The following is a 15,513-nucleotide window of genomic DNA, read 5'->3' on the forward strand; positions in this document are numbered from 1 at the left end:
AAAAAAAAAAAAAAAAAAAAAAAAAAAAAAAAAAAAAGCGGGCGTGGGCGGGGGAGAGGTGGCGGGTGCTGCACCTTTCACGGCCCCTCTCTCTCCATTAAGCGGCCACAGAGGGTGTTATGCGGAGCTTGGGGAATCTGTCGCCAAAGTTCCTGGGGAAGGGACAAGGCCTGTCTGCTCCAAGATAGGCACCAGCGAGAAGTGGGCATGTGAACTGTGACGCTCTCTCAAACCCTGAGCGCGTTTCTGTGTCCAGCAGAAAAACAACCTAAGACAGAGCCCTCAACAACTGCTTCCTCTGGCTGCGGCTGCGACAGCGGCGACGGCAACAGCTCTGAAAGTCTGGAAGAGAAAGATATTCAAATGGAGCTTCAAGGATCTGAACTGTGGAAGAGATTCCATGACATCGGGACTGAGATGATCATTACTAAAGCGGGCAGGTTCGGTTCTGCCCAAGCTGTTCACAAGGGTCACACACGTTAGGCACTTAATTTACCGCTCTGGTAAGATGAGGAGTCTCCAGTTTTATGCTCTGGTACTCCTCTGTCCCTTTTCCCCAACTCCCTGACATACAGTAGAAAGCCATAGCCCCTCAATTGATAGGGCTCAGACTTACCTGGCCCCATGTAAGTGGCTCATTCTTCCTTTCCTGTACACTGTGACTCCAATAACTCACTTCCCTGTCTCCTGCCTGTGTAGTGTAAGACAAAAATCAGACTTTGGTCTTAGACTGTCGCCAGACCTCTCAGTTAAGGCCTCTAAGATAACCATGGACAATATCCCATGTCACAGTTCCTCGTGCCCGCCAGACCTGGCCCAGGTTATTTTGAGGTGAGCCATTCCCATAGCCACCTTTTGGCATGGGACAGCCCCTTCACTGCAGCTGGTTATTTTGTGAGTCTTACTAATTTCAGCCTTCCACAAATCTGCCTCACAGGAAGTACCCTTGGAAAGGAGGTTGGGACACAGCTTTTTCTCTCATACTTTCTCTTCTATAGCCTTTTATTATGGTTGGGGAGGGACATGAACAAAGCCTTGTGGTAATAATATTCTGCTCCACTTAGAAATTCCATACTTGTCCGGTCAAGTATACAACCAACAATCTTTCCTCATGTAGCAAATGCTATTCCTTGCTATTTTGAAAAGGGAAGGGTATTGAGTCCGTTCACTTTTTACTGGAGTCAGCATTTGTCCAGAACCACTCCCTCTTCCAAACATTTCTAAAAGCTCTTGGGTCAGTCCTTATTTTCTTTCTTACAGGCGGATGTTCCCCTCTGTTCGGGTCAAGGTGAAAGGGTTGGATCCAGGGAAGCAGTACTATGTGGCCATCGATGTGGTGCCGGTGGATTCCAAACGCTACAGGTAATGGGCCCCATAGGATGGTACTCCATGCGCAGGCTAGGGCCAGGGATTTGGACCTTCAGATCAGAAACCCGATAGCATGACTTTGAAAACTCTAGCATGGGGGGTGGGGGTGGGGGATTGCTCTCCTGTGGGCTTTGGGAGTTGAATTTTCTTATTCAAATTGGGGTTCCCAGTGAAAGAAGAGAAGGCTTCTTCCTCTCTCTACCCCATGCCCTCCTGGAATGCAGTGAATTCAGGGCGCTAATTCGAGCTTCAAATGTACCCCAAGCCTCTCCCTACCCACTGCTCTGGCTTTGGTTGTGTAAACTGCAGAGTGTGTGGGCTCTGGCGGTCAGAAGGGAAGCGGGTTGAAGGAATTGCGGGAGAAATCCCCAGGCTCTATGGGAGCCTGGGCTTCTGGGGACATGCTGGGCTCTGAGCTGTGCTGCTTTGGCAGCAAGAGGCCAGAGGATGAGCAATTTGCCACTCAAGGTCAGTCAAGTGTTCCTGTGTCTAGGCCTGTCTTTTCGTCCATCTTTAACCTTTCCCCTGAAGTAATGTCTGGGTCTTAGAGGGTACAAGTGTCATTTTCCCTTTATTTAAGCCCTCATCCTACAGCAGGCTGAAAGTGGCCCAATTGTTCTAAAGCCTAAAAGCCCTTCTGGGATACACCCCAGACACACCAGCTTGCCAACACTTTGACTCAGGGGCTTGGGGTCCAGTTCAGGGTTGGAGGGGTTGGGAGGTGACAGCTGTTTACACTAGGGCTGTGAGCCTTTGACCCAGAGGTGGGTCCCTGGTCCTCCAAGGAGACAGCCCACCTCAAAACCAGAGCTAGCTTTGAAAGCAAGGAGAAGGCTCAGCTCAGAGGACTGCTGGGGCTGCAGTATGGAAACAGCAGAAAAAGCTGTTTGCTTCTAAAATTGCAGCTGGCTTGGGAATAGGAGCAAAACTGGGAAGTTGAGACTGGAAATAGTGTGAAAATCGGCCAGAGGCTGCGCAGGGCTGTGTTCCTAAGAGTTTTCTTGATGTGAAGCCTTATTGACAAAAGGGCTTCCACGAGGACTGGGGACAGTGGGCTAGACAGACATCCTTGTCAGCCCTCCACTTCTTCCCAGACTCTTCACACCCAAAGCTAGTGGATTTTTTCCATTGTCTCTGTGAGACAAAATTTGTTAGATCAATTTCTGTGGTGGTTTCTGTGAGAAAATACAAACCAGACTTAGAAATCTCATGATATTTTACTTGCCCTGTACTTCATTGCATTTTGATGACATATGCTTACTTACAGTTTATTTTTTGCCTCTGAATGCTTGTTAGAAATTAAGTTGAATCTTCTCCTTACTTGCCCTTGGGATCACTGGGCTAATCTGGAGCGAAGTCCTCAGGAACAGAACACAACAGCTCCCAGCTTTGGCCTGCTGCACCTAATGCCACAGCATGTGTTTTTTCAGGTACGTGTATCACAGCTCACAGTGGATGGTAGCCGGGAATGCGGACCATTTGTGCATCATTCCTAGATTCTATGTTCACCCGGACTCACCCTGCTCAGGAGAGACCTGGATGCGGCAGATCATCAGCTTTGATCGCATGAAACTCACCAACAATGAGATGGATGACAAAGGCCATGTACGTGAGCACAATCCTTTACCCCGAGGAGGGAGGTGCCAAGGCTCCTGCCCACTGGTCACCCTGGAGAGGCCAGGGAGGCTTTTTGCAGATGCACATGTTGTGTTTTTTAGGAACTGTCCAAGCCCTGCACCTGTAAGTAAAGTAGCTAGCCCAGGGCTCCTGAAACGTTTGTTTGGCATTTGAGAGTGCTGGCGACTGGGGATGGTGAATATAGGGAGTTTGAGGACAGAAGGAGATCTGTTTAAGCCAGAATGCCTGGTCTGGGAGAGTTGAAGGGAACCATTCAGGGAGTTCTCAGGCACCTTAGCCTCCTGGGCAATCACTGTGATCTCTGATTGCCTTCCTATAGTCCACGCAGTTGGATGGGCACCCAGTGTATGGTATGGTGTGATGGAAGGATACAAGTGGGGGAATCTCAGACTGCATCCTGGAAATCTCCCCAACAACCTACCCTCATAGGTCCTATTGATCTTGCACATTCTCACTAAGTGCACCCCTGCTTCTGTCCTCCCCAGTCTGGCACTGTGCCAGCTACAAAAGGAAAGAGGGAAGCTCCCAAGATTAGGAGGTAGGGTATGTCAGGTTACCCACCATGTCCAAGCCCATCAGTTACTGCCATGGGAACCTGTAGCAGGCTAGCAGATCTCAGTGCCACTTCTACACCAGATGGTCGCTAATGTTTGAAGCAGGAAAATGCCCCAATCTGGAAATGGAATCACTGCTGACTGGTGCCGCTGAGGTGCCTTTCTCTGGAAATGCTTTTAGCTCAGAGTGCCTCTGTTGGAGGCCAAATGGCACAACAAAGTACTTACCTAAGCCTCATCATTGCCTTTTTGTGTGCACATGGTGGAGGTGGTCAGGAGAGGGAACTAGGGTTTGGGACTGGAAGCCAGTTTTTCTAACAGCATTGATCATTTCTCCTCCAGATCATTCTGCAATCCATGCATAAGTACAAACCCCGAGTGCACGTGATAGAGCAAGACAGCAGTGTTGACCTGTCCCAGATTCAGTCCTTGCCCACTGAAGGGGTTAAAACATTCTCCTTTAAAGAAACTGAGTTCACCACAGTAACGGCTTACCAAAACCAACAGGTAAAGCTGGTCATGTCTCAGGCAAATGGAAATGGCTCCAGAGGGACCTTGGGATAGAGGCATAGAGGCTAACTGCAATCAATTGCATTTTCCACAATTCTAAATAAAAATCATAGTTTTATTGTATTGTCATCCATGCAAGTTTGATAATGAATTGTGTAAATCTTATGGGAGAAGGCAACTCCAGAAGGTAATTTATAAAAGTAATGATTTATAAATAGGAGCTAACCATTCTAAATATGACTTGCAATATGGTTACATTTATTTAAATTGTCATATTACGTGTTGCAACATCTTTTCTGGTGGTTGTAACCACTATAAGCAATGGCGACAGTGTTCTTACTGAAAGCAATGACTTTATCTTTCTCTCTCTATTGAATCCATAGATTACGAAACTAAAAATAGAAAGAAATCCTTTTGCTAAAGGATTTAGAGATACTGGAAGAAACAGGTAAGCAGCATAGCAATGACATCTAATATTGATGTAGCTAGCTATTTTCACAAGTTTTTTTTTTTTTTTTTTTTTTTTTTTTTTTTCTGAGATGGAGTCTCACTCTGTTGCCCAGGCTGGAGTGCAATGGTGCGATCTCAGCTCACTGCACCCTCTGCCTCCCTGGTTCAAGCGATTCTCCTGCCTCAGCCTCCCAAGTAGCTAGGATTACAGGCACGTGCCAACAGGCCTGGCTAATTTTTGTATTTTTAGTAGAGACGAGGTTTCACCATGTTGGTCAGGCTGGTCCTGAACTCCTGACCTCATGATCTGCCTGCCTCAGCCTCCCGAAGTGCTGGGATTACAGGCGTGAGCCACCACGCCTGGTCCCCCACAAGTTTTAAGGATAAGAAAACTGGCTCAGAGACTCAAAAGCTCTAAGTTTTGTAATTAGTAGGTGGTAGGAAAGGAACCCAGATGTTTTGTGTTGAAAACATTACTTTCTCCCACTCCTTTGCTACTCACTATTAAGATCTTGCTTATTTTAGAATTCTAGGTTTGACTGAATTTTATTCAGAAGTCTAGCTATATAAAAGAGAAATATTTAAAATAGTTACATCTGAAAGATATAGCAAAATAACTCAAAATCATTATTTTCAGAAATTGCATTCTGGGGATGCTCAAAGTTGACTCTCTTTTTTAGGGGTGTATTGGATGGGCTTTTAGAGACCTACCCATGGAGGCCTTCTTTCACCCTCGATTTTAAAACCTTTGGCACAGACACACAAAGTAAGAAAACTTGGAACATTTGTTTTATTTTTACATATTAATTAAATAACAACATCCGGAACCCTTGTATCAAATACTACACAAGGGGATATGTACATGCAAGAAAATGGATACTTATAGGTAACTGGGTGTACATTTGCCTGAATGACGAGGTAAGAGGCATAAAGGGAGAGAAGCTGGCATGAAGGAAGAGAGTAGAAATGTGGTAACTGTAGACTTATTGACATATGTTAATAAGTTATCTTACACTCTGTGATTTTCAGATTTCATCTGGATTCTTCAGCCTCTCACTGTTTCACATTCTTTAGGATATGCCTGTGGTGCATTTGTAGCCTGATTTGCAAATATGTTACTATTGAAATGAATAGTTTATCTTTTATGAGCACCTTTCAGTACATGTTAAAGTGACTTTCATTAAATTCATCACTTAGCCCTAATTTTCCTCTTTTCTGTTCATGGGGAAAGTAAATGTTAATAATACTAAGTCTTCACAATTTAATTGCCACAAGCATTTAAAAATATTTGCAAGATATTTATTCTCAGATGGTATATTACATGACAAAATAATAATAATTAAATAATGCAGGCTTTCTGGTGGAAGAATACCTTAATTTGCTCTGATAGTTAATAATAAATAGAATAATTTTTATTTGAAAATGACATGGATTTTTTTTATCCCTTTGTCTTTACTCCATCAAAGTTGCTTGTCTTTGATCATTAATTCAAGGTTACAATTGCCAAGCAAAATCAACATTATAGTTAGGTTGAGTTTTACATGATGCCATAACAACTAACTGAAAAGGGAAGAAGTGAAGTCTAATCATTTGGTGAAATATTTCACTGGAATGGCTGTCTTGATGTGGTTTAGGGAATTGCATAAAAAAAAATAAACACTTATTTTACAGTGTCGATTTAACTAATAGCATCTAGAAAGCATACTTTTAAAATATCCAAGTCAAAACAAATGTGCATTAATAAAGAAAAAGTTAAAGATGATCATGAAATGATAATTTAAAGTACACAGTTTTCTTAATTATTTAACATATCCAAAATGCTCTCAAATTGCAAATAAATGAGTTACTAGTTTCTTAAATAACTTTTAAATGCTTTATTATAAAAGATATTTGCCATCTTGTTGATGAAGGTTTAGGATACGTCTACATACACAAAATAGTTAAGAAAACAGCAACACTAAAAAAAGAACTTGGTCAAACCCAGCCAATAACCAATTGTTTGAATTCAGACATTTACAAAAAAAAGGTTTAGAGTTTAGCGTTTCCTGGACCTTATAATTATCCCTAGTTTTAGTAGATGCTAGGCAAGCATAAAAGATCAGCAAACATCATTGATATGAATACTTACATTCATCTCTATGTTTCTTAACTTGCAAAATTGTTTCCAACTCTTAAGATATAATGCAGTATGGAAATTGCCCCATTCATTGTTTTTGTATAAGAAAAAAAGCTAAGACTTTTAAATATATTGCTTTCATTTATACAAGACTATTTTCATGTTCACTAATTTTTTAAATCAGTGGTCAGAGGAATTTTTTTAATCAATATACCTTTGGTCAGAGGAATTTTTAAAATCAGTGTACCTTTGGTCAGAGGAATTTAAAAAATCAATGCACATGAAATCTATACATTCTATCTATAAATTAAATCTCTATAATCCCAAACAACCAATCAATTTGTTCATCTTAACTACTTATTTTAGTAATTTTTTACGGTTTTAAAATAATAAAACTAGTTTGTGTTTGTAAGATATAATTGACTCTGAGTCATAATTGGACTTCTTTGTACAACTGTGGTTCAAGTGCCTAGCACAATATTTGAGCAAATGAATGCTTAATACATGATACATGGTAGTAGTGCTAAAAGTAATAGTGGTAGTAGTATAGATCAGTGGTCCCCAACCTTTTTGGTACCAGGGGCCAGTTTTGTGAAAGACAATTTTTCCACAAATGGTGGGGGTTGGGAGGGGATGGTTTCAGGATGAAACTGTTCCACCTCAGATCATCAGGCATTAGATTATCATTAAAGGGCACTCAACCTAGATCCCTCACATGCACAGTTCACAATAGAGTGTGCACTCCTATGAGAATCTAATGCTACCGCTGATCTGAAAGGAGGCAGAGCTCAGGCAGTTAGGTAATGCTCACTGGCCTGCTGATCACATACTGCTGTCCGGCCTGATTCATAACAGGCCACAGACCAGTACCAGTGGGTAGCCCAGGCATTAGCGATACCTGGTATAGATACTATATTCAACTTTAGTCGAGGAATGAGCAGGTCCTGTCTCAAAGAAGCTAAAAGAACTGTGAACTCACAAGGAAAATTAATCTAAGGATGAAGCAGGGATAGTGATGGATGTGATTACTAATATAGCAGGAACATCAAATGTCAAGTTCATTATTCATTGACTGAATTGTCATTCACAGGTGGAAGCAGTGGCTCATCTCCAGTGACCTCTAGTGGAGGGGCCCCCTCTCCTTTGAACTCCTTACTTTCTCCACCTTGCTTTTCACCTATGTTTCATTTACCTACAAGCTCCCTTGGAATGCCCTGTCCAGAGGCATACCTGCCCAATGTCAACCTGCCTCTATGCTATAAGATTTGTCCAACTGATTTTTGGCAACAGCAACCTCTTGTTTTACTGGCTCCTGAAAGACTAGCAAGCAGCAACAGTTCTCAGTCTTTAGCCCCACTCATGATGGAAGTGCCTATGTTATCTTCCGTGGGGGTCACCAATTCAAAAAGTGGTTCATCTGAAGACTCCAGTGATCAGTATCTACAAGCACCTAATTCTACCAATCAAATATTATATAGATTACAGTCACCTGGAAATATTTTTCTGCCAAACTCCATCACCCAAGAAGCACTTAGTTGCTCCTTTCATCCTTCCTATGACTTTTATAGATACAATTTCTCTATGCCATCTAGACTGATAAAGGGTTCCAACCATCTTAAAGTGAATGACGACAGTCAAGTTTCTTTTGGAGAAGGCAAATGCAATCATGTTCATTGGTATCCAGCAATTAACCATTACCTGTAGTAAGACAATAGCATTTCTAGAACAATTACATGTAAACAAATATTTTCTTTATTTGTAGCCAAAGAAATTTCAACAGTTATTGGGCTTAAAAAGCATCATTACAATACAATATTTCTTTGTTATGCATTTAAAGATTTAAAGTGCCTTATCAAATAATACTCACGAAGAATTGTTTATAATGTCAAATGCAATCTATGGGAATCTCTGATTACAGTGGCCTTGAGCTTCAAAATGAGATATGCAATAAATATTATTTGATGATACTCCACCAGTGAAAATTGATGCTAAGTGATGGGATTTTCAATTATAGTGAAGCTAGTTCACCATGATAACTGCATTTTACACATTGACAATGACAAAAAGAAGATGGATGTAATTCTCATGAAAGCAGTGAAGCAATTTCAGTTTTAACGATGAAGATTGACTTTTGTGTAATTATCTAGTAGTTATAGAAGAAAATTTAATTATTTGTTTGCCTTATGCCTTTATACTTTGCTGTTGAAGAAACTACTAATCTCAATTTAAGATACAAATAAGGACACAAACTTTCAAGTATTACATTTTATTTATCTTTGTAGCCTAAAGACCATTTAATCTTGAAGGAACACAAAGATCAAATGAAAAATAAAACACTCTAAATAAATTTGCTTTTATTTTCTTTTGTTTTTGGATAATTCCTAGATAAAACTTGTTCACTTATTCCTTTAACACCTCTGGTATTTTATACACTATTAGATGAAAACATATTATAGTTTTCTAAGAAGATAAAGACATTAAGATTATAAGAGGGAGAATACATTTGAATCCATAAATATGAAAATATCATTATTCTGGCATGATTTAACTCCACTCTTGTGTGTCAGTCATACTGAATTAAACTAGAAAAAAGTAGAATAATCTTTTATTTAAGTTTATAAAGTTGAAAAGTTTCCCTTCACCAGGCCCTAAATTTCTGAAAATAATTATGAGGTATAACCTACATGTAGCCTGTATATCTTTAAGATGAATCAGATTTTGAGTTTTATGCTAGTAACTCTAGACACTGTATTAAGCCAAGCCCTTTAATATTACAATGGAATGACTTGACTTTTGACAAACTAAGCAAACTGCTGAACTGATTTTTCTAATTTTTCCAACACATATAAAGAAGAGCATATTAATTATTTTGCTCAAAATGATTATTTCATCTCAAATATGCCTTATAAATGTGCCTTCCTAAATATGTATTACAATTATCCCCACTCCTGGGAGTAGGGATAGGATGCCACACGATTGCATTCAAATTAAGTATTCTAGTCAAGATGAAGTATTATTTGTGATCTAATGTAATTAGATACTGTTGCAGAAGTCTTTAAGGAATAAAATGGATACTACCCAAGTTTATTAAACCAGAAATTAAAATAAGAAAAGACATCTTATTTTTGTCTACTCCAAAACAGGAAAGCTAAAGGCTAACTTTAATTAGTAAAATGGATTGTTACTTTTTAAGCAGAAACCCTTATATCAGATTATAAATGAAACATTCGGAGGTCTACGTGGGAGAACCTCAGTAACTGGCAAGAGAAAGTATTTAACTGAAAAATCAAAGCGATATCTGGGTTACTTTTTAGTGACTATTTAAAAGAAGGGATTAATTTTGGAGCTTCTCCAGAATACATATACCCTATGCTGTATGTTTCAGATAATATGACTATATATTACCCATATAAAACTAGTAATATGTAATTACATTGGCAATGGTGATTAACATAAAGGGAAAAGGTTTAAATACAAGAAGGTAAACATTTACGTTAAGCTACGTTAAATAATATTCACAAATTGTCATTTTGCCCTTTTAATTGAAGAAGTAAACAAGGGAAAGCCTTCGTAGATAATTAGACTTGGAAGAAACCTCAAGAGATTCAGTAAGCAGCCCCCGCTTCTGAGTAAGTGACTCATTTGCAGAAATCTTCTAACAGCTCTAATTAACGCACAGTAAATATTTAGTGCCTTCAACTGTTTTTTTGTTTAATAAATTCTTACTCCTCATCGGATGGTGCAAAATTCGAGTAACTCGGTAAATTGATGCTATGGTTATGAAATGAAAAACAAAATAATGTGTAATTCTATGACTTTCACCTGCATCAACTAAAAGTTAGACTTGCTTTAGAAATCTGCAAAAATACAAAGCCACTCTTGTTGGACTAAGTGTGAAATAGCTGATAAAAGTGGCCAAATGATACTTAATAGACCCCCAAATCTAACAATTAAAACCTCTATTTCCATCTGATTTGACCATACATATATGGGCACCACTTCTTTTTATATTCCTCCTTAATTCAGCTCACTAAATTTATAAAATCTGATTCTTAACTTGACCTGGTTATATGACTTACCACAAATAAATATAGAGAAAGTAAGCATTGCATTAACTCTGTGAAATTTGTATGTTGAGTCAGAAAATAAATGAATGGTACTTTACCCTTGTACAGTCCCCAGTCAAGCTCAGACCTGTAGTCAGATTCTCTGGTCAGGAAGGTATTATTTTGTGGAACAATCAGTCAAGCTGAAATCGAGGACCTAAAGTATGAGCCTGGTTACAAAACACATATCTAAGTAGATAAATTCTCTATTCATTACACTTTAAAGACCAACATATAGCATTAGGTAATGTAATTTAGACATCAAACTCTAATACTATTATTTCTTTTCAGGTTAAGCCCTCTGGAAATTACATTTTAAAGTATCATACATAACCTTACGTTACATAATTTTAGAGCCTTCAAACTCGCGTATATCATTGCTCCTATTCATTGTGCTCGAAAATGAGGAGGTTTATTTTCCTCAATCTATGAAGATAGATATTCATGATATTTCACTGCTTTTAAACATAGGTTCTACACATACTCTGGGAATGGACATGACTTCATTCTTTTGTGAGGTTGAAGCATGTCTGTGGGATGAAAAGAGATGAACAATTAAATCAGCAAGTAATGATTCAGTGAACCATTCCATTATGGAAGACTTCCCTTTTATTCTCCTAATCATTTTTTATTGTGCACCCTAGGGATAAGCCATGGCTCACATAAACCAGGTAATACATATATTTTAGGTATTACTGGTGTAATGCTGAACAAGAACGTGACTGAAACAAATGTTTTGTATAAGTATTTAAAATATATTTTACAAAAAAAAATATATATTTTACAAAGGTCTACAAACATGCTAATGACAAAATTTAGATGCTTTAAGATAATCAAATTATATGTATACAGTAGGGTAGTAGGCGGTCATTATTTCTTTACTAAATTTCACTAACAAATCTTTTCCCTATCTGAATATGCAGTTTGATAAATTCCAGATGTCACACTGTAACATGTGTGTATACGCACACACACACACACACACATAGAATCAGTGGTGTTTTTTAGTTTTGTTTTGTTTTTAAATAATTTACAGTTTTCTGCTTTTTCTCCCACCCCTCCCTAAGAAGAGATGCTACAGAGAACACCTATTCGTTACATACTTATGCTATTAGTTATAGATACTTTTTGGGAAAGGCAAATTTAAACACACTTAGAAATGTCCAACTGCATGTACTGTACTTTGTGAATTGAATTGACAAGGTGAAAGTATAATATTTTTACTCAGATTTAGAGATATGTTGCATTTGTGCTGAAAAATTTTTCATTAGCCAAAGTAACCATAATATTGTGTTATAAAGCAACAGTTTACCAATTGACTTCACTAGAATTTAACATGTTTATTGGAGCAGTTTAAAACCAACCAAATACATATCTTAGGCAGTTGCTTTGATATAAATGCCTTGGTATACATTTAATCTTCTTAAGTTTGGCCTGCGATTAAATGATAATTTGTATTAAAACCGTGCAAATAAACATGGGTTGGTTGACAACATAAAACAGAACAAATACACAGAACACTGGAAACATATTCAGTATTAAAACTATTTACATGTGTGGTGCTGGCCAACTTTTGACATGCTGTTTCAATAAAATACTGAGAGGAAAAAGACTAGAATAATTTCCTTTCAAAGTTTCAAATGTTCATGTTTACAAATTTGTACTGAACATTGATATGTATACACACATTATAGTCAGTAGTTAGCAGATGTACAAAAATAGTTACAGGATCTTTCCACTTAGCTGAAATCTATCTACATGTCTATTGGCTTTATCTTTTAAACTGCCTGAGAGTCACAAATTTTAAAGTTAAATAGAATAGAAAACCTTAAAATTATAGTACCTTTTGATCAAGTTATTATATTTTAATTGTTGTTAAAGGTGGCAAAATTTTGATTTTGGATTGAAGATCACATACTTATGCACATGATAAAGTATAATGTAATATCTTGGTTGTAGAGAATGGTATCAATAGTTCATATTTTTACTAGAACTGAAAAGTAATAAAATCATGAGTTTACAATGATTGAAAGTTAATGTATTTAAAGATTTTTAATTGAATACATAATTCAGTCTATCTTTCATTTTTATGGTCATTTTTTAGAACATGTTGATGTTTTAGAACTTTACAATTATTTCAATTTTGCCTGAAATTGCGTTTTCACCATTTCCTTTGTGACATAAAGATTTTGTGACCTTTCTACCAATTACATTGTCTAATCATACTGATTTTCTTCTTTATTAATAATTGTAAATTATAGAAAAAATTTACTTAATAAAAACACCAACAAATAGATTACTTTTTGGAAGAGTCATTGGTTTCTCAGTAACAACCAGGTTGAAGTAGAAAAGTTACTCACTGCTGTACCTATGCTAACATTGTATTTGTTTTTCTTTAAAGGGAACCCATACACAAGCCAAACAGTGTTTGTTACATTAATAGCTATGTTTTGCAAAACTCAGATTGGATCCTCTTCAAATCATGAGAAAGAACTGTTTAGCAAAAGTATAATGATTTTGCAACCTGTCACCATGATACTTTTCTATAATTGTACATTAGTGAGGCAATGGTGAGGATGGGGTGTCACATTTCAAAAGGCTCTGTAGGCTTTTGCACCACATATATATGGCATTAGGATAAACTAATCCACTGTTTGCACTCAAGTGTTGTAGCCAAATTCAGCAGGTCTCTGGGTGTGATTAATCAAGGCTGTTGACCCTAGCCCTTGGGTAGGCAAGATACAGTGTCTTCTAGTGGGTAGTTAGGGTTGAATATCCCAGCTGATGCTAACAAAGGCCTGATGCTTCACACACATACACCTATTATGCTATATTTTAGTTTAGTTATTCATATGCATGTCTCTCCTACTAGATTGTGAGTGAAGGAGGAACGGTATTTTTTAGTTTTACTAATTTTTAAAAAATACTTTCCATGGTGTATATGTGCCACATTTTCTTAATCCAGTCTATCGTTGTTGGACATTTGGGTTGGTTCCAACTCTTTGCTATTGTGAATAGTGCCGCAATAAACATACGTGTGCATGTGTCTTTATAGCAGCATGATTTATAGTCCTTTGGGTATATACCCAGTAATACTATGCAGCCATAAAACATGATGAGTTCATGTCCTTTGTAGGGACATGGATGAAACTGGGAAACATCATTCTCAGTAAACTATCACAAGGACAAAAAACCAAACACCGCATGTTCTCACTCATAGGTGGGAATTGAACTATGAGAACTCATGGACACAGGACGGGGAACATCACACTCCGGGGACTGTTGTGGGGTGGGGGGAGGGGGGAGGGACAGCATTAGGAGATATACCTAATGCTAAATGACGAGTTAATGGGTGCAGCAAAACCACATGGCACATGGATACATATGTAACAAAACTGCACATTTTGCACATGTACCCTAAAACCTAAAGTATAATAATAAAAAAGAATGGCAATGAAAAAAATAAATAAATAAAAATAAAAATAAATACTTTCACCTTTTATTTTAGATTCAGTGGGGGTACAGGTGTAGGTTTGTTATCTGGATATATTGCATAATGCTGGGGTTTGGGGTATGATCGATCCCATCACCCACGTACTGAGCATGTTATCCAATAGCTAGTTTTTCAACTCTTGCCTCTCCCTCCTCTAGTAGTCCCCAGTGTCTATTGTTGCCATTTTTATGTCCAAAAGTACCTCTTGTTTAGCTCTCACTTATAAGTGAGTAAATGTGGTATTGAGTGTTCCATTTCTATGATAATTTGCTTAGGATGATTACCTCCAGCTGCATAAATGTTCCCGCAAAGGACATGATTTCATTTTTTTATGGCTGCATAGTATTTCATGGTGTGTATGTACCACATTTTCTTTATCCAATCCAGAGTTGATGGGCAACTGGGTTGCTTCTATGTCTTTGCTATTGTGAACAGCACTGCAATGAATATATAAGTCCATCTGACTTTTTGGTAGAATGACTTGTTTTCTTTTGGATATATACCCAATAATGGGATTACTGGGTCAAATGGTAATACTGTTTTAAGTTCTTTGAAAAATTGCCAACCTGATTTCCACAGTAGCTAAACTAATTTGCCATTCCTATCAACAGTCTACAAGTATTCACTTTTCTCTGTAGCTTTACCAATAATTTAAAAAAAAAAAAAAAACTTTAGCCGAATTAAATTTAAAGTAGTTTCATTGAGCAATAAAAAATTCGTGAATTGGGCAGCCTCCTGAGCCAGGGTAGGCTCAGAGACTCCAGTGCAGCCACGTGGTGGAAGGAGATGTATGGACAGAAAAAGGAAAATGACATACAGAAACAGCTGGTTTGGTTACAGCTCGAGGTTTGTCTTATTTGAACATGGTTCAAAGAGTTGGCAACATTTGATTGGCCAAAACTCGGTGATTGGCACAAGTGTAGGCTATGGTCTGTTTACAACTCCACTTGTTATAGTTCACGATGTACAGAAAAAATTTTAGGCAGAATTTAAAACGTGTAAGGAGGCAGCTTTAGGCTAAAGTTGATTTAACAATTCCCCCCTTTTGGTCATCTTCTCAATTTTGAGAGATTGACCAAAACTTTAGTCACTGATGTGACTTTGATGTCATTGACCAAAACTTTACTCATTGATGTCCAAGAGTGTGAAGGGGCCCTTCTCAATTGTGAGTTTATAAACTGAGTGGGTTTTGTAAGGTAGGAGCAAAGACCGTAACTTCTTATGCTCAAACATCCCGTTTACAGGAGAAAAACAAAACCTAATATGTTTTAGCATCTG

General features: G+C 38.0%; 1 protein-coding gene across 3 annotated transcripts in view; it reads left to right on the plus strand.

Annotated features, from left to right (window-relative positions):
• The window catches only part of TBX22 (T-box transcription factor 22), a 17,426-nt gene extending 8,428 nt beyond the window's left edge, over positions 1-8,998 (plus strand). For all 3 annotated transcript variants that reach the window (XM_032756390.2, XM_058441602.1, XM_058441603.1), the window contains 7 exons: positions 260-440; positions 1,261-1,362; positions 2,799-2,973; positions 3,903-4,067; positions 4,454-4,518; positions 5,201-5,286; positions 7,727-8,998. In XM_032756390.2, the coding sequence (XP_032612281.1) occupies positions 260-440; positions 1,261-1,362; positions 2,799-2,973; positions 3,903-4,067; positions 4,454-4,518; positions 5,201-5,286; positions 7,727-8,340 (1,388 nt within the window). In that variant the 3' untranslated portion in view covers positions 8,341-8,998. The remainder of the gene's footprint in view (positions 1-259; positions 441-1,260; positions 1,363-2,798; positions 2,974-3,902; positions 4,068-4,453; positions 4,519-5,200; positions 5,287-7,726) is intronic.
• The last annotated feature ends 6,515 nt before the right edge of the window (positions 8,999-15,513 follow it).

This window comes from Hylobates moloch, unplaced genomic scaffold, assembly GCF_009828535.3.
Source record: "Hylobates moloch isolate HMO894 unplaced genomic scaffold, HMol_V3 SCAFFOLD_7, whole genome shotgun sequence".
Classification (NCBI taxonomy): Eukaryota; Metazoa; Chordata; class Mammalia; order Primates; family Hylobatidae; genus Hylobates; species Hylobates moloch.